This window comes from Salmo salar, chromosome 17, assembly GCF_965601325.2.
Source record: "Salmo salar chromosome 17, fSalSal1, whole genome shotgun sequence".
Classification (NCBI taxonomy): Eukaryota; Metazoa; Chordata; class Actinopteri; order Salmoniformes; family Salmonidae; genus Salmo; species Salmo salar.
This window is the reverse complement of record NC_138307.1, coordinates 64,780,534-64,806,236: the sequence shown is the minus strand read 5'-3', so window position 1 is coordinate 64,806,236 and position 25,703 is coordinate 64,780,534. Positions and strand designations below refer to the sequence as shown.

The following is a 25,703-nucleotide window of genomic DNA, read 5'->3' as shown; positions in this document are numbered from 1 at the left end:
GTCATCGTTGGTCTATATACCATTAACACTATGGCTTTAGATCAGTAGCTAGCATGAACTTTGCAATGCTTTGCCTGTCCCCAGGCCATAAAGGGGCAATCCACAGTTGAAACAATAAGGCTAATTAGTGTTTGTTTACATTTACTTTGTTTACAAACATTTGAGTTAAACAAGCTTATATTTTGGGTTCTGATGAGGTACGCCAGTTGAACTAAGGTCATGAGGCATTTCTAAGTTTGTCCTTCAAGAATCAATAGGCACATATCATTCATTTATAAGTCCTTGTTAAATGTACAGTATGCCTCCTTCAATGCATCCTTCTGGCTTTTCCCCGCCACACAGCGACCAATGAAAGGACTGGATGGGTGGAAGCAATGTTTCCTCCAACTAGCTTTAACTGATCCAGTTCCATCATTTCTGTAATGATGCTTGTGAAAACGTTCTATGAACCAAAGTTGTATAAAGCATTATGAATTTGTAGTGCCTTATCGATCACACCCATAACGCATTCATAACAACTCTAGGCTGTTTACAACAACCTACATGTCTTCAAATGCATTCATTATGTCTTAGTCATATTTCTCTGTGTACTCATCTCTGTACTGTAGAAAGTATTCTTGAAAGCTCTCCCTCTCTCGTGCAGTCTTTGTTGTAAGTGTAACTAAGTAGAGCCAGTCCAAGCGACACAGAGCTCTGAAGTGCTCAGCTCCGACTGCACCTCACTGGTCTGGGGCAGTAATCTGAACTATTTAAAGAGTATTAAATCCTTCACTTTAGCCTTTGGACTAAAATAACACACACGCCAGGGTGGTTAGTGTGACATGCTAGTCAGACAGACCAACCCTGAGCCCAGCCGGAGGGGGAAATTATAGACCTAAAGTAGATGTGACACATGGAGGGTAAACCAGGGGATGGGGAGAACTAAGAACTACGATCCCCCTCCTCTTCCTCCTAATTGGAACGGTCCCCTTGTCCCTTTTAGTTAAGTGTAAATAAGTAAACCGACCCAATCAGGAGATTGGGGGTGAAGGGGGAGGGTGGACTGAATGCTTGTGCGGGATTCAACAAAGGCAGAGGGGTAGTTGGCTGTGTTAAATTAGTTTGAATTTCACCAAAGTAAAGAAAGAGAGAGAGGGAGAGGGAGAGGGAGAAAAATGGAAGAAAGAACATTAGTGAGAGGAAGGCAGAGAGTAGCTGGCGTTTTTGAACTGAGCTCTGGAGGACCTATCATTACCAGATGGTACTGAATGGGAGCCTGCCAGCCTAGTCACTGCTTATTGCCTTAACTCTGCCTCTCTCTCTCCCTCCATTTCTCTCTCTCCCTCCTTTCTTCCCTCCACTCTCCTCTTCTTTTTCTCCATCGCTCTGTGACTGTTCATTTTTAAATTTTCCTCCCTTTTCTCTCCCTCTATTTCCAGCTGTTTTTGGAGCGCGCTCTCTCTCTCTCTCTCTCTTTTGCTGGGGGAAGTTCTCTCCACCAAGTGTCTCAATTTAACAGGAGCTCCCTCCCTCTCTCTCTTCCTCTCTCAGCCCCTTCCTCCTCCCCTTCGGCCGTGACAGAGCACACCTGCTTGGTCTTGGCTGCGCGCGCTCTCAGTGCAATTATCGCTCGGCCCGTTGCAGTACAGTGCAGAAGGCTCACAGTGATTCAGCCTATAGCCCCAACTGGATATTTGGAAGGAAGACCATCTGACCTCGGCGCACTCTAACTCTCTCGCTCTCTCTCCCACGCTTCTACAGAGCACAGGTAGGATAACACACTGATGGATGGATCTTGGGGGGGAAACTCGGGAAAGACTGGATTATAGGCCTGGGGAGTGTGGGAAGAGAGGGGGATTGTGAGGGGAATTATTAAAAGGGATTTGGAATTGGGGTTATTGTGTTTCGGGGGTACCAAACGTGCAGACTTTGTTAGTAAAATGGTGATGCTGTGCTTGTGGTTTGAGGTTTTCTAATGGCTTGGTAGGTTCTGTGATGTGGATGCTCTTTTGATGTTCCGTCATTCCTTAACTCTACCACCAGACTATGTGTGCAGTGATTTTGTGGTTGAACTGGTCATGAACGGTTGTTCATTTCGATGTTTTTGCACATACATCCAATTAGAATGTACGACATGAGTCATGCCAGGCATATCATGAAAGTGATGCGTTTGTGCATGATATTGCAAATTTGTTTTGTGTGGGCGTAGGGTTAGTGTGTGTGTGTGTGTGTGTGTGTGTGTGTGTGTGTGTGTGTGTGTGTGTGTGTGTGTGTGTGTGTGTGTGTGTGTGTGTGTGTGTGCATGTGTGCATGTGTGTGTGTGTGTGTGTGCGTGCTCCCTCTAAACTAGATGCGTGGCCAGGTCTTAGTCTGGCTTAGGGAGGAGAGACCATAGTTAATCATTCCCATACCAGACCATGTGATAACCTACAGAATGATGAAGACAGCACCAGCTATAGGGAGGGGTGTGGTGCTACTGTTGATGCTAGCACTTCACTGCCATGCCAGTGTATTAGAAAACCCTACCCTATTTATCCAAAAGAGGATACCATGATATCTTTCCTTGACTTTATTGGTTTATCCCTTGCGGTTTTTAGTTTTTAACCCATCAAGGCACTTGAGCAAGTGAGCTGTTTTGTCAGTTAGTTGGCTTGTGGTTGTACATGTGGTTTTCCCTTCCATCAAACTGTCCAGTGGTGTTAGTTTATGGTTTTACATGCATTCAGAGTTGTTGTGTCTCTGTGTGAGCAGGGCAGAGGAATAGAGAGTTGGAGAAGAGGTTTCTTTGATGTGAAGTCCCTGGAGAGTTTTCTCTCCTCTCTTGTCAGTAACTGGCCCTGGTGGAAAACCCATTAAGTTTACCAGTGTCCTTTTCTTCAGTTGTAGCACTTTATTGCATTGCTTTCTCTCTTTTGTTCTCTCCCTCTGGCACTTGGAGATCCTACAAGCAAAATAAAAACACAACAACAACAAGGATTTCTTTGTATTTCCTCAAGCCAGTACAGTTCACTTGCAGCAGTTCATGCCAGAATGAACCCATCCAGGGCATTTTAGACTAAAACAAATCGATCTGAAATGGTTTATTTAACTTGTTGTACTGCTGTTCTGTTTCACATCAATGTTAACGCACCGTTTCGGCCCGCCTCGTCACCACTCTGCTTTGATGGAAGCGCTGCAGACCCAAATCGTCCGGGGCAACCAAAATTAAAGGGAGGACCTGCTTTGAAGTTGAAGAAAGGGGGAAAGAAAAAGCAGTACCTGGCAACCCAAAGCCTTATTAATCCACTAACAGTACAGCTTCCTCTATCACAGAGAGATCTGACTGATGGCTTCCCTGCAAGACACCGCAAAACTCCCAGCTAACTGCTAACATCCTCCAACACAGAGGGAGTTTTTTTACAGGGCTGAACTGGAGATGGAGTACAGAGTGGAGAGGAAGGGGTTATGAGTTGGAGGATGGACAGGACGTGTTTTCCTAGTCCACCCCTAGTGCTCTCCACAACCTCAACCTAAACATGCTGTGGCATGTTGGTGGAGTCATTGATGTTTAAGTCTCGTTTGTTTGGACCAACTTGTACAGTATAGTTTGATTAGCTCTGTATTAGAAAAGTAAGACATGGGTCTTTAGAGGCGAGGTTTGAGCCCAGGGGCCACATTTTCCCGTCTGGAATCACTGTAACTGTCCAGGCCGAGAGAGAACAATAAGCTGAAAGATGGACGTTAGCCACAAATAAAAATGTTCCTCGTTGGAATAATATAAAGTTCCATTCTCCAGTAGTGCTCTTTCCAACAAGCAAATTGTACTGCCAGAGGGTCAAAGAAAAACATGTCTTAATCTATGGGAGATGAAGGGAGGGAAAAAGAGAGAGAAAAGGAGAAAGAGAAAAATAGTAGGTTGGGCAGCAGAGTAGATCTTCACATCTGTTCAATACAGGCGGTAGATAATACAGGCTGTAGATAATACAGGCTGTAGATAATACAAGCTGTAGATAATACAAGCTGTAGATAATACAGGCTGTAGATAATACAGGCTGTAGATAATACAAGCTGTAGATAATACAAGCTGTAGATAATACAGGCTGTAGATAATACAGGCTGTAGATAATACAGGCTGTAGATAATACAAGCTGTAGATAATACAAGCTGTAGATAATACAGGCTGTAGATAATACAGGCTGTAGATAATACAGGCTGTAGATAATACAAGCTGTAGATAATACAGGCTGTAGATAATACAGGCTGTAGATAATACAAGCTGTAGATAATACAGGCTGTAGATAATACAAGCTGTAGATAATACAAGCTGTAGATAATACAGGCTGTAGATAATACAGGCTGTAGATAATACAAGCTGTAGATAATACAAGCTGTAGATAATACAAGCTGTAGATAATACAGGCTGTAGATAATACAGGCTGTAGATAATACAGGCTGTAGATAATACAGGCTGTAGATAATACAAGCTGTAGATAATACAGGCTGTAGATAATACAGGCTGTAGATAATACAAGCTGTAGATAATACAGGCTGTAGATAATACAAGCTGTAGATAATACAAGCTGTAGATAATACAGGCTGTAGATAATACAGGCTGTAGATAATACAAGCTGTAGATAATACAAGCTGTAGATAATACAAGCTGTAGATAATACAGGCTGTAGATAATACAGGCTGTAGATAATACAGGCTGTAGATAATACAGGCTGTAGATAATACAAGCTGTAGATAATACAGGCTGTAGATAATACAGGCTGTAGATAATACAAGCTGTAGATAATACAGGCTGTAGATAATACAAGCTGTAGATAATACAGGCTGTAGATAATACAAGCTGTAGATAATACAAGCTGTAGATAATACAGGCTGTAGATAATACAAGCTGTAGATAATACAAGCTGTAGATAATACAGGCTGTAGATAATACAAGCTGTAGATAATACAGGCTGTAGATAATACAAGCTGTAGATAATACAAGCTGTAGATAATACAAGCTGTAGATAATACAGGCTGTAGATAATACAAGCTGTAGATAATACAGGCTGTAGATAATACAGGCTGTAGATAATACAAGCTGTAGATAATACAGGCTGTAGATAATACAGGCTGTAGATAATACAGGCTGTAGATAATACAGGCTGTAGATAATACAGGCTGTAGATAATACAAGCTGTAGATAATACAGGCTGTAGATAATACAAGCTGTAGATAATACAGGCTGTAGATAATACAAGCTGTAGATAATACAGGCTGTAGATAATACAAGCTGTAGATAATACAAGCTGTAGATAATACAAGCTGTAGATAATACAGGCTGTAGATAATACAAGCTGTAGATAATACAGGCTGTAGATAATACAGGCTGTAGATAATACAAGCTGTAGATAATACAAGCGTGGATATATAAATGTTAGCCATACAATACTCCTCAATGAACGGTTCAAACGTGGTGTAACCATTCACAGGCTTTCTCCTACAACGGTCCAAAACAGCACAGACGCTTCAGGGATTTCTGCGGTCTCTGCTGTCTGTCAACGATATATATGTTTTTATGACCCAATTTCTGAATATCTTTGGAGTTCTCCCAAAGAAATGCAATGCTCACAGACGTTGGTCTTGTAAAGGATCCAGAGAGAGTTTCTGGCTTTGACGTGGGGAAGTCACTCTGTTAGGGAACTAGTGTGACCACTGAAGGGGTTAGGGATGGAGGCATTTCCTGTTGACAAAGCGCTGGTATATTATCTGTAGTGTCCAATCTGCCCATCATTTCACATAGAAGTTGTTTATTGGATGGATCTCTGGTTTTCTCCCCGTAGAGATAAACTCTCTTGAACTCAGATGTCTTTGGAAATGTCTTTAGGGTAAAAACAATGACAAAGGGAGACCCGTTAGTAGGATTTCAATATGGAGGCAGATGAATCGCGCAGACAGACAAACCGGGTCTTGAGGACTGGAAATGGTTAAAACTGTCTGGGTATCTGCGTCTGGTTGGGGAGGGGTTGACACGTTGAGTTGTTGAGGGGTTTAAAGGGGTAACACATGTTTCAGACATCTCATAACCTTGTAAATACCTCCCCTTGATTCGTTACTGACAGGCCCTCTGGAGACAGAAGGCTGAGACCCCAGTCAAGGAGAGTTGGAGCAGAATGGAGTCATGGAGGGTGAAGGTAGTGGTAGGGGGTAGGAGGGTTGGAATTGAGATCTGTCTCCTGTCAGTCAGTCAGACACAAAACAAGTACAACATACCATCTCTGTCATCCTCTCGCAAATGCTGCACAAGTTTGGAAAGGTAGGAGTATGGGCTGATGACTTACATACTGTACATGTGGCATGGATGGAATACAACTGAATGGTGTCCAGGAGAGAGATAGATGGAGAGAGAAAGACAGAGGAAGAGAGAGAGAGAGGGAGAGAGAGACAGAGAGAGAGAGATGTGTGGAGGGAATAATGAGACAGATATGTTACATGGTGTCTCTACTGTAATCTGCTTCCTGCCTGAGACTTGTCAGAAGTCTGTCCAGATTTTTAGAGAAAGTGGCGAGGAAGAGAGAGGGATGAGAGGGAGGGAGGGAGGGAGGGGGGTTGACAAGGCTGCTGCAAAGAAAGGAAGTGTCAACCCCCACCCCTCCGCTCAGAGAGAAAGATCAGACTTGCTCTGACAAAACACAGCCCTCAGGCCTTACAGAGAATGAGAAGAGTAGGAATGAAAGGGAGAGGGTGTCTTTTGACTGCACCTACCTTTCCACCTTTCGATTATTGAACACAGGCAGTCAGACGCACACACACACACACACACACACACACACACACACACACACACACACACACACACACACACCGTAACAGTTTAGGTTCCGTCCCGCTCTTCGCCCCAACCCGGGCTCAAACCAGGGACCCTTGCACACATCAACAACTCACACCCCACTAAGCATCGTTACCCATCGTGCCACAAAAGCCGCGGCCCTTGCAACGCAAGGGGAAACCCTACTTCAAGTCTCAGAGCGAGTGACGTCACCGATTGAAACGCTATTAGCGCGCACCACCGCTAACTAACTAGCCATTTCACATCGGTTACACACACTCACATTGTATGAAGACACACACACACACACACACACACACACACACACACACACACACACACACACACACACACACACACACACACACACACACACACACACACACACACACACACACACACACACACACACACGTATGAAGAAGAGTATGAAAAATAACCACTGATCTCAGAACTGTTAAAACTCTCTAGGCCCTCATTGCACCGGGTTCCCTACTGATCCGGGAACTAAATAACATCTCACATTACGCATCCGCAACATTAAAGACATCGCTCACAGCTAGCACTACAGCTAGTTACTGCCCTCCTCCTGTACTATCCAAATATGGACCCCGTAATATGTGCCAGTTTATAGTTGACCATCAAATCTGCTCCGGATAGACGTCATTGTGTCGCTATTTACGTGTTTGTTGTCAATGGTATCGCTAATCAATCTGGTTCTAGTAATCACGGTGATGTTGACAACATGACACAAGTTGACTAACGTACGCTAATTGTCACCTCATTAAAAGAGAAATAATTGACAGGTTAGGTCCACTTGAGTGCATATGAACAGTATCTGGCCCTGTTGCCTTTGCTACTGTAACAAGCAGACAAAAAGATGGCTCTGACGTGATTTGGGGGGCATCAGCAGAACGGCATGAATGGTGAGAGAGTTCAACAAACGTGCCAATGTGCAAAAGCATGTTGGTGGGCATTGCCCAGGACATCAATGAGACTAACTCAACTTGAGTGGTAAACCACACTGTAATGTACCACACTATACTGCCCATTCAAGTTCCCTAAGCCATCAAACAATATCCAGAACAATAAATCTTATCGATGTCAAATACATGTTTTACTCTGCAGTATACACTAGTAAAATAACCACGATCATATCAAAGCAAATCAAATGTTATATGTCACATGTTTCGTAAACAACAGTTGTAGACTAACAGTGCAATGCTTACCCTACCCTACCCTTCCCAACAATGCAGAGAGAAAGAAAATAGAGAAATAATAGAAAAGTAATAAAATGTATTAATAAAAATAATAATAAATACACAATGAGTAACTATAACTTGGCTACATACACGAGGTACTAGTACCAAGTGGATGTGCAGGGGTACGAGGTAATTGACGTAGATATGTACATATAACTAGGAATAAAGTGACAGATAATAAACATTAGCAGCGGCGTATGTGATGAGAAATAAAAGTAACTGCAAAAAGGGTCAAAGCAGACAGTTCGGGTAGCTATTTTGTTAGCTATTTAACCAACTATATCCAATGGTCCTTAGATCCCTGACAACTGCTTCCCGGAGACTTTACCCTACAGCAGGGTCAACTACAACACTGTGTGGTCTAGATACCTAGACACTGACTGAACCCATGTAAGGCCTTCACTCACACACTTTGCATTGTGCACCTCAGCCCTCTCAAAGCCTTTCATATACAGCTGTCAACAAACAGTGTAAGCCCTTTGGATTAGTCATTAGAAGTGCACTGAGAACTCATTCAAAGGATCCACCTAAACAAAACATAAATTAGAGAGAGAGAGAGAGAGAGAGAGAGAGAGAGAGAGAGAGAGAGAGAGGAAACACACACACAGAGAGAGAGAGAGAGAGAGAGAGACAGAGACAGAGACAGAGAGAGAGAGAGACAGAGAGAGAGAGAGAGAGAGAGAGAGAGAGAGAGAGAGAGAGAGAGAGAGAGAGAGAGAGAGATGGAAACACACACAGAGAGAGAGAGCGAGAGAGAGAGAGAGAGAGGAGAGAGAGAGAGAGAGAGGGGGAACACAAACACAGAGAGAGAGAGAGAGAGAGGGAGAGAGAGGAAAACACACACACAGAGAGAGGGAGAGAGAGAGAGAGAGGGAAACACACACAGAGAGAGAGAGAGGGAAACACAGAGAGAGAGAGAGAGAGAGAGAGAGAGAGAGAGAGGAGGGAAACACACAGAGAGAGAGAGAGAGAGAGAGAGAGAGAGAGAGAGAGAGAAGGCCTTGCTGGCCCAATAGACATTGCCAAGCAGTTGTCTGAAGATGGGAGATTGAGGAGATAGAAGACCAGTCAAAGTGCTGACGGTGGCAGGTTTTTTCAGTGGTTTAGCAGAGGATCGGCTCTGTCGTGTTGTGGCGTGCCGTGGACACAGCCCTCTAGGTTCACACACAGACTTTCACTTCGAAGCATGTTTTTTTAGGGCCGTCTGTGATCTAACCAATGGATGCTCCAGATGCACCATGGGTGCCTCGCCAGATCAGCCCTTTATGCTTGTGAAGCTGTACCTCCACCCTCTCTCCTCTCCCCTCCTCTCTCCTGGATATCTTTGAGGAAACTACTGATGAAAGAGCCAATGCCTGGGGCTCAGTGGGACGTCTAATGGGATGTGTCTGCCTGCACAGGTTCAATCAAACTGTGACGAGCTCCCTTCTGCATTACTGGGTCTCGTGGCATCGCTCAGCCTCTCTAGAATACAGATTAGATTAGTTACTACTAAATGGACAGAATCAAGATCTTGATTAACATGTTTTGCATGGTTTGCAAGCTTCAAACGCTTCCTTATTCAATTTTTTCTCACAATTGTGTCAAATCCTTATCGTACTATGCCTGTACACATGAAATAAGCTAACCTAGACATGTATGTCAGTTTTGATCATTACTAGCACCACATTGGATGTGGCGTTGTTGGGTTAGCATATTACCAACCAATCAGCAGGTAGTATTATACAGTTGTTGCTAATGTGTTTAATAAAAACATGACTGACAGATCTCCCTCTTCAAGGAGATTGGTATCTCTTCCCTCCTGCTCTGCTTTGTTTTAATACGTCTCAGGAATGTTTATTATCACCTAGAAATGGGAGGACACACAGGAGGCTGCTTTTAATATGAATTCCTCTGTGTGTGCGTGTGCATGTGTGCATGTGTGTGCCTGCCTGCATGTACCTCCTGCAGTGGCTAACGTCCAAACACTGAGGAGTTCAGGATCAATGCTTAGCGGTCAAGGACTATATGGGTCGTTCCACCAATTCAGTGCCTTTTGAGAAGTGTAAAAAAAAAAGGTGTGATTTCATCTTAAATCAGCCATAAATCCCGTTGTGACAGGGGGAATGGAAGTGTGTCATGTGCAACAGGGAGTGGCAATCATAAAACAAAATCAATTGTTAAAACATTTCTATCCTGTCTATCTATGGGTAACAGGGATGACATGTTATGTGCACAGAGGGACATGTCAAAATGCTGAGTTTTTGCACTTTAGCAAGTCTTTATCCATATAAAAAATTGGATTTATTGAATTTTCATTTAATATAACAGGCTTTTGAAATGCACTATTTTCGTGGAATGACCCTTATGTAAATCAGTACTGCATTCCTTCCTGCTATCTCTATTTGGTTTCCTGCTCTCAGACCAATGGAGGTTTAAAAATACTAACCGTCTTGGCAGACAACTAACAGGGAATTCATTATGGTTTCCCCTACATATTGACTTATAGATAAGTTAAACCTAGAGCCAAGATTTGCCCTGTTCAAAAAGATTGGACCAACATGTTCTTGTGCTCTACTGTTAAGCTAAGATTGGATCTGTTTTATCTCTGAGTTTCAACACATTTCCACATGGCACGTGTTTCCAACTCAGTGGCCTTGTGGTTAGAGTGTCCACCCTGAAATTGGAAGGTTGTGAGTTCAATCCCTGGCTGAGTCATAACAAAGACTAAAAACGGGACATGATTTGTCTCGCTTGACACTTAGCATTAAGGAGATAGATTGGGGGTAAGGCACTGTGATAGACTCGCGTCCTGTCCAGGGAGTGTACTTGTACATCAAGCTGCCTCACGCTACAGAAACAGGAGATAGACTCCTGCCCTATGAGTCGTTCCAGCTGGAATAAGCCAAGGCTCGTGCAAGGCTACTTAATAACATGTTTCCATAGGCTAAGGCTCAGTCCTCCATGGAAAATAGACGTCAAAGTCACAGCATTACAAGTCAGATCCAATTGAATCCATGTTTTCTTCGTCCACCCATATTACAATGAGCAGAGGCATATGCCACACGGTTGGAATCCATTCCATTTCAATCCATCAACCCAGCAGTTTTTCATAATTATTTTTTCATGAAATTGATCCCAACGGTGATACAGTATGCTCGGAGAACTCTGTTCCCATTGAGTGCTGTAATGTAGCTCTGTCTGTCTGTGTGATGGCTGTAGTGTGGGTTAGACTTATAATTACCCTGGATGTTCAGAGAGAGACGCCGTAAGGCCTGATCCTGTTCCCATTGACCTGACGCCACCCTAAGAACCGCACACACACACACACACACACACACACACACACACACACACACACACACACACACACACACACACACACACACACACACACACACACACACACACACACCCCGTCACCTACCCAGCAATCTGTCTGTCATGCAAAGGTCCAGCAGACCCGCCTCTCTCTTTGGTCCCAAAGTAATTGAAGGGGCAGTGTGTAACCATAAACATCATGAGCCGAATAATAACACTGACCTTGAACCAGTTGGAGAGAACTGAAAGTACAGTACAGTAATCGGGCTGTGTTTGTCTGGGCTTGGACTACTGGGTCAGTTTGACTGGACAGAGTGTGTTTTGTGTGACTAGACTGGTCAGAAGGCTTGAGTGGCTCAAAAATGAACTGGAATGGATGACCATTGCGGTCATGACTTGTCGATCAGAGAAGAAGACTGGAAGACTTCTCACAGTACATGGCTGGTTTCCTATAGTCTTAGAGGGCCTTGAAATGGAGAGAGATAAACAAGGAAAACACTATAAGTACAAATTACTTTCCTGTACTATTATACAGTAATCAGTCATTGGTTTGACAAGATGTTTTTCACAAATCGTTACCATATATTGTGAATATGTATGCATACTTACTGTTTCTGCCCTGTGAAAGTGCACATACACTTGGTACAGCCTTGGTGGTCCCCCATTTTACAGATTGATACATTTCCCAATGTTTTTGGCTTTACCCTGACCTCTCCTCTTTAACCTTTCTTAGCTAAATAGGCCATTCTCCCCCTGCTGACCTGTTACAAACCTAAGCAAATCCAGGTGCTTGGCCTTCTAGCCTATAGCCTCCTACCTCTGACCTTTACCCTCTCTCATTTGCCCTCTCACCCTGTCACCCCCATACACATCTCACAACCCTGTACTTGAATGAAAGGTTGGCCTCTTTCTATCCTTGACCTCTTAGGGAAGGGATCACTGCCGCTTCCTCGCTTTGGAACCCAGGTGCATGAGTTGATGAGCAAACTGAAGGAGAGAGGAGAGTCAGCAACGCTTGGAGAACAATGGAATACAATAAAAAAGCTTCTTTATTACTAAAAGTAGAACACCTTAACCTCTCACCTCTGCCCCCATCCTTTACCACCCACCAATACCCATGCACCCCTCTACAGTAGTTGTAACCTCTAAGCCATGACCTTTTCCCTCCCCCCTAGGCTCCCGGACAGAGGCACCATGAGGTCAGCCTGTCTCTCCCTGCTCCTGGTCACAGCGTGCTGGTCACTGCCCTTCCGCCAGTCGGGCTTCCTGGACTTCATGATGGAGGATGAGGCGGGCTCTGGGTTGCCTGAGGTGCCCATCGAGCCCAGCGTGGACATCCCCACCATGCCCGAAGGACCCAAGTGCCCCTTCCGCTGCCAGTGCCACCTGCGCGTGGTGCAGTGCTCCGACTTAGGTGAGACACTCTCCCAATAGATTCTATTTAATATCATAACAGCATGTACTTCTGTGATTCAATGTGTTTTCATGAGCTAAGGTCAATTTGTCAGTGTAATACAGACAACCTGTTGCACCATCTCTTCTCTCCCTCTCTCGTCTAACTGAGGCAGTCCCATAGTTTATAAGATACATCTTCCTGGTTCCCAAAGAGGTGTTCCCTCCGTCTGGGGACCTCGGAGAAATGTTCAAAGAGTGTCTGGCGTTTGATCTACCCATCATCAGCTCGTTACCTAAAAGAATATCGCCCCAGCCTGACCACTTTAAACGCTCTCAGATGCTGTGAATTTCATGCTCTTCCGCGACGATGACATAGTTTTGCCGTGACTTTGGCCTTTTTCTAATTTTCCTAATTGTTTTCGCAGACGCAGGGATATAAAAGGTTAGCGGGGCTTGGGAAAGTCTCAAACTCACCCCAGTTTAACAAGCCCAATGTTCTAAAGCTTGTTTTTCTCCGTCAGATCGCTCCTTTCTCCATCCCCTCTGGAGGCAAACAAACTCTGCCACGAATTAGCTTGGCGCTCTGTTTCCACACAATTAAAATGATTTACTTGATCCTCTTAATTGTTTGCGAGATTATCCTGTTTATTTGCTTCATTCGCCCTTATGCTTTGGCCTGACTCATCTCTAGGACTACTGCTCTGCCAAGGGAAGTCACTGACCCAGTTGATTGGCTGTAGCTTATATAGCTTCTATAACCTTGCAATTCTTCTCTTCTTTATGAGTTTGGTTTGTTTTTGGGCTTTACTCTTGTTTTAAAAGGGAGGAGCAGGGGAGGAATACTGGAGACAGACAAAGACAGAGTGAGAGATACAGATGGACTGGGATGTACACACAGAGAGGAGAGAGAGAAGAAAGAAAGAAAGAGACAGACAGAAAGACAGAAAGAGACAGAGACCTGTGAAAGAGAAGAAGGGAGAGGGACAGAGAAAGAGTGGAGGGAAATCAAGGAAACCATGAGTTCCAGTGGAGGAAGAGAAAGACACAGACTAACCCACGCAGCCAGCCAGACAGACAGACAGAACAACTCCGACAGACAGATGGAGAGACTGATGATCAGGGAAGGGATGGTTCCATTACCTCACTGGGTCCTGTTAGCGCTGAACGTCTCCCAGGAGCCCCAGAGTTGGATCCTCATCTCTGGCACCGGCCCCTCGGGCCTGGAGACTGCATCTGTTCCCCAGACCTGCTGGCACACACACAGGCCTGGGAGGGGAGGGGAGGGGGCTGGATTGGTTTGCTTTCCATCCAAAGTCACCCCCTTTTACAGTTAGAAAACTGGATGAAAAAGGAAAAGTTAGCATAAGGCCTTATTTCTGCAGGCGTCCAGCTGGCGGTGCGTGCTACAGTTATCACATGTGTATGGGCAGAGATGAAGCAGGAAGTAGTGCAGAGGCTAGTAGTCTAGACATTCACCAGACGTAGTTACAGTACATTTATTTAAAAAATACTTTGGGCAATTACTCGATAGGCATTGTGGTGTCCGGGGTTGGGTAGGTTACTTTCTAAATGTAATCCATTACAGTTACTAATTACTTGTCCAAAACTGTAATCAGTAACGTAACTTTTGAAATACCCAAACTCAGTAACGTAATCTGATTACATGATGTTACTTTTAGATTACTTTCCCCTTATTAAGAGGCATTAGAAGAAGACAAAAATGTATGTTACCAATTGAACGACATCTATTGCAGGATAAATCAATGTTAAAGTTTACATAGCAGGCCATATATGATATTACATTTTACTTTATGGGTTGGTTATGTTGGCTTCTTCTAACCCATCGCTTTCTACTATATATAATATTACGATTAAAGGATATCTTTATTAAAAACCAAAGTCTATCAGAATTCCAGTCATTCCAATAAATGTAATACCACTTGATCTTTAAGAATAGGACTTGGAAATATGGAACTGAGGACTTATTAGCCAGCCCTACTCTGTTGTTTATGATTTTGTTGTCATGGAGGACTGATTGGGCTCATAGATTCGAGTTGAAAAATAAATTCTGCGCTCTTGGACTGGCATGCTTTGAGCGCTACTGAAAAGTGCTATTTACATGTGAAAAATGTATGCCATATGCTGCATTTGCTATAGGCCTATTGTTTACCTTTTTGTTGGTGACACTTTGATATCTTAATAATATGCAGCTGTTTAAAGGGCAAATCCACAGATGAAACAATAACAAAACGGCTGCCCCGCCTCTGTTTTGGTTAAAAGCTGAGGGATGGGCCTGGAGTGATATAATCGCATCTCTGCATGTCTGGCAGACATATCAGTGTGGATGACGGATCACCACCTCAAGCTGAACCTCGGCAAGACGGAGCTGCTCTTCCTCCCGGGGAAGGACTGCCCGTTCCATGATCTCGCCATCACGGTTGACAACTCCATTGTGTCCTCCTCCCAGTGTGCTAAGAGCCTCGGCGTGACCCTGGACAACACCCTGTCGTTCTCCACTAACATCATGGCGGTGACCCGATCCTGTAGGTTCATGCTCTACAACATTCGCAGAGTACGACCCTGCCTCACACAGGAAGCGGCGCAGGTCCTAATCCAGGCACTTGTCATCTCCCGTCTGGATTACTGCAACTCGTTGTTGGCTGGGCTCCCTGCCTGTGCCATTAAACCCCTACAACTCATCCAGAACGCCGCAGCCCGTCTGGTGTTCAACCTTCCCAAGTTCTCTCACGTCACCCCGCTCCTCCGCTCTCTCCACTGGCTTCCAGTCGAAGCTCGCATCCGCTACAAGACCATGGTGCTTGCCTACGGAGCTGTGAGGGGAACGGCACCTCCGTACCTTCATGCTCTGATCAGGCCCTACACCCAAACAAGGGCACTGCGTTCATCCACCTCTGGCCTGCTCGCCTCCCTACCTCTGAGGAAGCACAGTTCCAGCTCAGCCCAGTCAAAACTGTTCGCTGCTCTGGCACCCCAATGGTGGAACAAGCTCCCTCACGACGCCAGGACAGCGGAGTCAATCACCACCTTCCGGAGACACCTGAAACCCCACCTCTTTAAGGAATACCTGGGATAGGATAAAGTAATCCTTCTAACCCCCCCTTAAAAGATTTAGATGCACTATTGTAAGTGGTTGTTCCACTGGATATTATAAGGTGAATGCACCAATTTGTAAGTCGCTCTGGATAAGAGCGTCCGCTAAATGACTTAAATGTAAATGTAAATATAACCACTCTCAGATTAATATAAACAAAACATGTTTTAACCATGTTATGAGGCTATACAGTGTTTGTTTACATTTATAATGTTTACAAACATTGGAGTAAAACAAGCTTGTATTTTGGGTTCTCATGGAGTATGACGGTTGAACTAAGCTCATGAGTCACTTAGAAGTTATATTCTTCAAGAATCAATGGATATATCATTTATAAGTCCAAAAATGGATGTAGCAACTACAGACTGCCCCTTTAAGTATATCAAAAGTGTGCAAGTTTGAGCATGTGTCGATTAGGATTTATTAATTTTTTTCAGCATGAATTAGATTGAGCAATAAAAGCCCCACAGTTATTCCATAAGCGTGGATCCGCACTATGCAGCTGTTGCAAGAACACATTTTTCACTGGCTGTCCACTGGTTTCAAAAACAATGATTGATAGACAGCTTAAACTTCTTGAATTCAAACATTATTGGGTTCAAATACACATTTATATTTGTGAACAGCCATCCACAGCAACCACAATCTGTAAGGTGCAAATAGCTAAATGAGAGAGCAGCAGTGTGATTCACATCAATGTGCCATGTAGATATCAATAATAAGTGATATCCGTATCGCCGTAGACTACACCACCACTGTCATCCTTACCTCCAAATGTTTATTCAAGTTGGATAATCTTTGGATGCCGACAGCAGTCGCACCATTGGAAGACATAGATTGGACTGTAGCCTACAAAAGCCTATTCCTGCTCTTTTCCCTCGATCCATCACTATGTGTCATCATAGTGGTCTCTGACTTGTGGTCAGACTCACTCAGGTGGAACAAACTTAATCTTGCTCCTATATTCAATGCTGATTTAAATGTCATTGAGAAAACAGAGAAGTGTTAAAGATTTATTTGTTCAAACATCCTTTCTGAATTAAAAAGTAATCCTCAAAGTAATCATCTAGTTTTTCAAAAGTATCTGTAATCTGATTACAATATTTTTGCTGGTAACATAACGGATTACAGTTAACATTTTTGGTAATCCCTTGCATGTAACGGATTACATGTAATCCGTTACTCCCCAACCCTGGTGGTGTACTATCAAAACAGCTTCCTTTCTTTCTGAGTTAGGAAATTAGGTTTTATGAACACAAGACTCCTCATTAAAAAATGCTTGGTTTCATTAAGGTTTAGATTAAAAACAGGCTGATGTTACAGTCGTCAAAGACCTTCATCCGACAGGGATGTAATTCCCAGTTGCCTTGAACTATCCTATCTAGGAGAGTTTGATTTAATGGGTCCCTATGTGTCAACAGGTGTTGTGGATGACAGAAGCCCTTCTTTTTCCCAAAGCCCTGACTGAACTGAGTCATTACTGGTGTTGCTGACAGACGTAGCTACACTGTGCTGCTGTGAATGGACAACGTAATGGAAAACTCACGCTCAACTCAGGGACAATCAGACCCATAATGACTGAACAGACCTTCCCCTCACATGGAGAGAAAGTTACAGTACAGCCCCCGAAAAAAGGATTGCATTGCTGGAAATTGCATAAACGTTGCAATTAATGCTTGGATGTGCTGAAAGCATGAGGGCGAGAGGCCAGGGCAATCATATGCTTGATATCACATTAATTTGGCATTGATTGAAATTGCTACAATAAAGGGACTATGTTGGCATTCAGCTCCTATTTTTCTAGTCTGCCACTTGTCAAGAGGTCATGTTACCGTGCCAGTATCTCAACAAGAACAGAGCGTACTATCTCAACCTCTCACTTACTTATGTATCAGCCAAGCAGACTTTCTCAAATGAAAACATAATCTGCAGAGCACTGAGACGATCTGACCAGCCATTTTATCCGTGACATTGCTATGGAAATGCTCCCAAGTTTGAACAAACTAATTCACTTAATATATTTTTTTATAGATTTTCTTACTTTTAATGGAACATTCAAATCAAATCAAATCAAATTGTATGAGTCACATGCGCCGAATACAACAGGTGTAGACCTTACAGGGAAATGCTTACTTACGAGCCCCTAACCGACAGTGCAGATTAAAAAAATACGGATAAGAATAAGAGATAAAAGTAACAAGCAATTAAAGAGGAGCAGTATAATAACAATATACAGGGGATGCCGGTACAGAGTCAATGTGCGGGGGCACCGGTTAGTTGAGGTAGTATGTACTTGTACGTAGAGTTAATTAAAATTACTATGCATAGATGACAACAGACAGTGGCAGTGGTGTGGAGACGGGAAGGTGGGGGGGGGGAAATGTGAATAGTCTGGGTAGCCATTTGATTAGCTGTTCAGGAGTCTTATGGCTTGGGGGTATAAGCTGTTTAGAAGCCTCTTGGACCTAGACTTGGCACTCCAGTACCGCTTGCCATGTGGTAGCAGAGCGAACAGTCTATGACTCGGGTGGCTGGAGTCTATTTTTAGGGCCTTCCTCTGACACCGTCTGGTATAGAGGTCCTGAATGGCAGGAAGCTTGGCCCCAGTGATGTACTGGGTCATTCGCACTACCCTCTGTAATGCCTTGCGGTCGGAGGCCAAGCAGTTGCCATACCAGGCAGTGATGCAACCAGTCAGGATGCCCTCGATGGTGCAGCTGTAGAACCTTTTGAGGATCTGAGGACCCATACCAAATCTTTTCAGTCTACTGAGGGGTAATAGGTTTTGTCGTGCCCTCTTCACGACTGTCATGGTGTGTTTGGACCATGTTAGTTTGTTGGTGATGTGGACACCAAGGAACCTCTCATCCTGCTCCACTGCAGCCCTGTCGATGAGAATGGGGGCGTGCTCGGTCCTCTTTTTCCTGTAGTCCACAATCATCTCCTTTGTCTTGATCACGTTGAGGGAGAGGTTGTTGTCCTGGCACCACATGGCCAGGTCTCTGACCTCCTCCCTATAGGCTGTCTCGTTGTTGTCGGTGGTAAGGCCTACCACTGTTGTATCATCGGTAGATTTAATGATGGTGTTGGAGTCGTGCCTGGCTGTGCAGTCATGAGTAAACAGGGAGTACAGGAGGGGGCTGAGCACGTACCCCTGAGGGGCCCCTGTGTTGAAGATCAGCGTGGCGGATGTGTTGTTACCTACCCTTATCACCTGGGGGCGGTCCATCAGGAAGTCCAGGATCCAGTTGCAGAGGGAGGTGTTTCGTCCCAGGGTCCTTAAAACCTCTTACATCTAGATGTTCCGCTAGCGGAACGCCTCGCCAATATCCAATGATAGAGCGTGGCGCGAATTACAAACACCTTAAAAATCCCAAAACTTCAATTTTTCAAACATATGACTATTTTACACCATTTTAAAGACAAGACTCTCCTTTATCTAGCCACATTGTCCGATTTCAAAAAGGCTTTACAACGAAAGCAAAACATTAGATTATGTCAGGAGAGTACCCAGCCAGAAATAATCACAGACCCATTTTTCAAGCAAGCATATAATGTCGTAAAAACCAAAACCACAGCTAAATGCAGCACTAACCTTTGATGATCTTCATCAGATGACACTCCTAGGACATTATGTTATACAATACATGCATGTTTTGTTCAATCAAGTTCATATTTGTATCAAAAAGCAGCTTTTTACATTAGCATTAGCAAACTTCCGGGGAATTTACTAACAGTTTGCTAAATTACTCACGATAAACGTTCACAAAAAGCATAACAATTATTTTAAGAATTATAGATACATTACTCCTCTATGCACTCGATATGTCCGATTTTAAAATAGCTTTTCGGATGAAGCACATTTTGCAATATTCTAAGTACATAGCCCAGCCATCACGGCTAGCTATTTAGACACCCGGCAAGATTAGCCTTCACCATAATAACATTTCCTATAAGAAAAATGTTCTTACCTTTTCTGTTCTTCGTCAGAATGCACGCCCAGGACTTCTACTTCAATAACAAATGTAGGTTTGGTCCCAAATAATCCATAGTTATATCCAAATAGCGTCGTTTTGTTCGTGCGTTCTAGACACTATACGAATGGTAATCCACGGTCGTGCGCATGGGCGTGACAAAAAATGTCTAAATATTCCATTACCGTACTTCGAAGCATGTCAACCGCTGTTTAAAACCAATTTTTATGCCATTTATCTCGTAGAAAAGCAATAATATTCCGACCGGGAATCTGCAATAAACTAAACAGCCGAATTAAAATACTCCACGGGGGCTAATCGCGCACGCGCCTCATTCCATTGTCACCTAATGGGACACTTGGATAAGGTGATAATCTGTTTCAGCCTGAGGCTGCCTCGTCAACCTTCATGATTTTCCCGGGTCCTGAGAGCCTATTGGAGCCCTGGGAATTGTCACGTTACAGCTAAGATCCTTACTCTTCAATAAACAGATGCAAGACGCACGACTCCTTGTCAAACAGGCCACTTCCTGCATGAAACCTTGTCAGGTTTTTGCCTGCCATAGGAGTTCTGTTATACTCACAGACACCATTCAAACAGTTTTAGAAACTTTAGGATGTTTTCTATCCAAACCTGAACAATAATATGCATATTCTAGCTTCTGAGTTGGTGTAGGAGGCAGTTAAAAATGGGCACATATTTTTTCCAAAATTCTCAATACTGCTCCCTAGCCCAAACAGGTTAACTTATTGATGAGCTTTGAGGGCACTATGGTGTTGAACGCTGAGCTGTAGTCAATGAATAGCATTCTCACATAGGTGTTCCTTTTGTCCAGGTTGGAAAAGGCAGTGTGAAGTGCAATAGAGACTGCATCATCTGTGGATCTGTTGAGGCGGTATGCAAATTGGAGTGGGTCTAGGATTTCTGGGATGATGGTGTTGATGTGAGCCATGACCAGCCATTCAAAGCACTTCATGGCTACAGACGTGAGTGCTACGGTAGTCATTTAGGCAGGTTACCTTAGTGTTCTTGGGCACAGGCACTATGGTGGTCTGCTTAAAACATGTTGGTATTACAGACTCGGACAGGGAGGGGTTGAAAATGTCAGTGAAGACACTTGTTAGTTGGTCAGCGCATGCTCGCAGTACACGTCCTGATAATCCGTCTGGCCCTGCGGCCTTGTGAATGTTGACCTGTCTAAAGGTCTTACTCACATCGGCTGCAGAGAGCGTGATCACACAGTCTTCCGGGTACAGCTGGTGCTCTCATGCATGTTTCAGTGTTATTTGCCTCGAAGCGAGCATAGAAGTAGTTTAGCTCGTCCGGTAGGCTCGTGTCACTGGGCAGCTTTCGGCTGTGCTTCCCTTTGTAGTCTGTTATTGAAGGTTGGGACCAGTGAGTGTGACCAGAGGCACTATAAATACATCAATTACACACAGGTGGCTCATAGCAGAAGTCTGTTGTCTGCGATTCAGTCTTTCTCTTCCAATCCTTCTAGAGGACAAAACCCTGAGACTAAACATCTCAACCAGACTTTCCTGCCACCTGACTCTCAGTAACTGACCTCTCACCTCTGTCCCCCTCTCCTACACGTAGACACACTCTCTCCAAACTGTTTACCGTACCAACCACGTCAGCTCTGACTGACAGAACGCCATGTGGTTCACCTCACGCTGCTAGAGGAAAAGAGAGAGCAAGAGAGAGAGAGAGAGAGAGAGAGTGAGAGAAGAATAACAAAGATGGATTGAGGTAAAGAGAGGAGATGTAACGAGAGGAGAGAGAGAGAAGGCGATGGAAAAGGGGAGTGAGTAGATGAGAAAGAGATGTGATGGAAGGGTGAAGGGATATGAGAGAAGGACATGAGGAGTGAGAGAATGTAAGATATTAAGTGGGAGTGGGAGATGGAGAGAGGGAGCACAATGGTGATATGCCTCACAGTGAGAGCCTACCACAGACAGCTGTGTGGAGGATTGTGGGGCTTGGGCAGGGTAGGAGAAACTGATAGAAAAGCCAACTGAGCTGAAGAGAGTGTTTGTGTAAGTGGGGCGTGCTCAAAGCTTTTAAGACAAAGTGTGTCTGCATATGTGGAATTTAAAAGACACAGCATTTAAGCCCTGAATGACTAAACAGTTTATTCTAGAGACAACCACTGTCCCCTAGAATGGAAACCAGGCATGTGAACCTTGAACCTTAGCCATTGTGTTGTTTAGATGACTTGTGGTAGCTCTCTGTGTTCGCCCTCTATTTAAAACAATGCCCATAGAATAGAATAGAATAGAATAGAATAGAATAGAATATGCAATAATAGAATAGAATGGAATGGAATAGAACACAATAGAATAGAATACAATAGAATGGAATGGAATAGAACACAATAGAATAGAAAATAATAGAATAGAACAGAATAGAACAGAACAGAATAGAATAGAATGGAATAGTATATAACAGAACAGAATATAATATAATAGAAAAGTTAGAATAGAACAGAATAGAACAGAATCATATTACACAAAAATACATAATTTACCCAATACTTCTACATAGTGTATACCTCACCCCAGCTCATAATTCCCTCAGTGTTCTCCCTCAGAACACATGGTTCTGGTTTACCAGTCATATAGACAGGTGACATTTACTGTCTCAGTGCCAAATAACGCAATGTACTCTCCAACCCAAACTGCATGCAATGAGGTCAGTGTCTAGCTAAGTGGACACTGGAAATTGACGGAAATTAATTTGAGTCCCATTTCCACACTGTGTGCCATAGATTGTTTCAATGCTAACTCATGGTGTATCTGGTATCACTCATGTCTGGACTATTACCATGAAACACATCATACTTTGGTTCGTTGGGGTTATTCACTGCTGACATGCTAAACATTTTGACATTTCCGACTTGCTAACTGGTTGAACGCGGCACGTGTATAATTACAACCAGTTAGCAAGTCTGACATTTCCTAGTTTCCTTGTTCCGACTAGCACGTGAACGCGCCATAATCTCTCGACCACGCTCTACTGCGAACTTCATTTCCCATCAGCTAGCAGGCACAGCTGCAGCACAGCTCAGGAAGTCTCCTGTCACCTGGACAAACATACCATACACACGGCCAAGCGTGCACACTATCTCACACACACACACACACCTCCTTGTCGTGCGTCATCGTGCAAACAAATGCTTATGGCAGGGTTGGGCCAAACCTAATTTAATTCAACATCATTAACTCTGAAATTGAATGTAAAATACAATTAAATTTTTAAAAATGGGTAAATTAATTAATTAAAATCACATGGAGCTATGAAACTAGCTTCAACGGGCTGGCCTAGAAGTATCTCTCCTCTCCTTCCTGTTTTGTCCCGGTCTGTGAGTATCACTACTCTCCTTCCTCTTCTTCTGCAGGGCTGAAGAGTGTTCCAGATGAGATCCCTGCAGACAGCACCCTGCTGGACCTGCAGAACAACAAGATCACTGAGATCAAGGAGAATGACTTCAAGACTCTAAAGGGACTCCAAGTAAGAGTTTAACACTCAATATGTCCACTCCACTAAACACTGAATATGTCCACTAAACACTCAATATGTCCACTAAACACTCAATATGTCCACTAAACACTTAATACCGCATGCCCACTAAACACTCAATTTGTCCACTAAACACTCAGTATGTCCACTAAACACTCAATATGTCCACTAAACACTTTATACTGTATGTCCACTAAACACTCAATATGTCCACTAAACACTCAATATGTCCACTAAACACTTAATACTGTATGTCCACTAAACACTCAATATGTCCACTAAACACTTTATACTGTATGTCCACTAAACACTCAATATGTCCACTAAACACTCAATATGTCCACTAAACACTTAATACTGTATGTCCACTAAACACTCAATATGTCCACTAAACACTTTATACTGTATGTCCACTAAACACTCAATATGTCCACTAAACACTTAATACAGTTGAAGTAGGAAGTTTACATACACCTTAGCCAAATACATTTAAACTTAGTTTTTCACAATTCCTGACATTTAATCCCAGTAAAAATGCCCTGTCTTAGGTCAGTTAGGATCACCACTTTATTTTAAGAATGTGAAATGTGTCAGAATAATAGTAGAGAGAATGATTTATTTCAGCTTTTATTTATTTCATCACATTCCCAGTGGGTCGGAAGTTTACATACACTCAATTAGTATTTGATAGCATTGCCTTTAAATTGTTTAACTTGGGTCAAACGTTTCAGGTAGTCTTCCACAAGCTTCCCACAATAAGTTGGGTGAATTTTGGCCCATTCCTCCTGACAGAGCTGGTATAACTGAGTCAGGTTTGCAGGCCTCCTTGCTCGCACATGCTTTTTCAGTTCTGCCCACAAATTTTCTATAGGATTGAGGTCAGGGCTTTGTGATGGCCACTCCAATACATTGCCATTGTTGTCCTTAAGCCATTTTGCCACAACTTTGGAAGTATGCTTGGGGTCATTGTCCATTTGGATGACCCATTTGCGACCAAGCGTTAACTTCCTGACTGATGTCTTGAGATGTTGCTTCAATATATCCACATAATTTTCCTACCTCATGATACCATCTATTTTGTGAAGTGCACCAGTCCCTCTTGCAACAAAGCACCCCCACAACATGATGCTGCCACCCCCATGCTTCACGGTTGGGATGGTGTTCTTCAGCTTGCAAGCTTCCCCCTTTTTCCTCTAAACATAACGATGGTCATTATGGCCAAACAGTTCTATTTTTGTTTCATCAGACCAGAGGACATTTCTCCAAAAAGTATGATCTTTGTCCCCAAGTGCAGTTGCTATCCGTAGTCTTGCTTTTTTTATGGTGGTTTTGGAGCAGTTGCTTCTTCCTTGCTGAGCGGCCTTTCAGGTTATGTCGATACAGGATTTGTTTTACTGTGGATATAGATACTTTTGTGCCTGTTTCCTCCAGCATCTTCACAAGGTCCTTTGCTGTTGTTCTGGGATTGATTTGCACTTTTCACACCAAAGTACGTTCATCTCTAGGAGACAGAACGCATCTCCTTCCTGAGCGGTATGACGGCTGCATGGTCCCATGGTGTTTATACTTGGGTACTATTGTTTGTACAGATGAACGTGGTACCTTCAGGCGTTTGGAAATTGCTCCCAAGGATGAACCAGACTTGTGGAGGTCTACAATTTTTTTCTGAGGTCTTGGTTGGTTCTTTTGATTTTCCCATGATGCCAAGCAAAGAGGCACTGAGTTTGAAGGTAGGCCTTGAAATACATCCACAGGTACACCTCCAATTGACTCAAATGATGTCAATTAGCCTATCAGAAGCTACTAAAGCCATGACATAATTTTCTGGAATTCTCCAAGCTGTTAAAAGGCACAGTCAACTTAGTGTATGTAAACTTCTGACCCACTGGAATTGTGATATAGTGAATTATAAGTCAAATAATCTGTCTGTAAACAATTGTTGGAAAAATTACTTGTGTCATGCACAAAGTAGATGTCCTAACCGACTTGCAAAAACTATAGTTTGTTAACAAGAAATTTGTGGAGTAGTTGAAAAACGAGTTTTAATGACTCCAACCTAAGTGTATGTAAACTTCCGACTTCAACTGTATGTCCACTAAACACTCAATATATCCACTAAATACTCAATATGTCCACTAAATACTCAATATGTCCACTAAACACTCAATATGTCCACTAAATACTCAATATGTCCACTAAATACTCAATATGTCCACTAAATACTCAATATGTCCACTAAATACTCAACTAAATACTCAATATGTCCACTAAATACTCAATATGTCCACTTTGTTGCAGCTTTTCACCAAATACTTACTTTTTGCATTTTCCAAAGAACATTGATTCACAACTCGCCATGTTGT

At 43.3% G+C, this 25,703-nt stretch overlaps 1 protein-coding gene across 1 annotated transcript in view; it reads left to right on the top strand.

The window, feature by feature from the left end:
• Positions 1–1,598: 1,598 nt before the first annotated feature.
• Positions 1,599–25,703, top strand: part of pgs2 (Decorin) — a 35,055-nt gene continuing 10,950 nt past the window's right edge. Inside the window, 3 exon segments of the mRNA NM_001173562.1 lie at positions 1,599–1,747; positions 12,516–12,754; positions 23,219–23,331. Coding sequence (NP_001167033.1) covers positions 12,535–12,754; positions 23,219–23,331 — 333 coding nt within the window. The 5' untranslated portion in view covers positions 1,599–1,747; positions 12,516–12,534.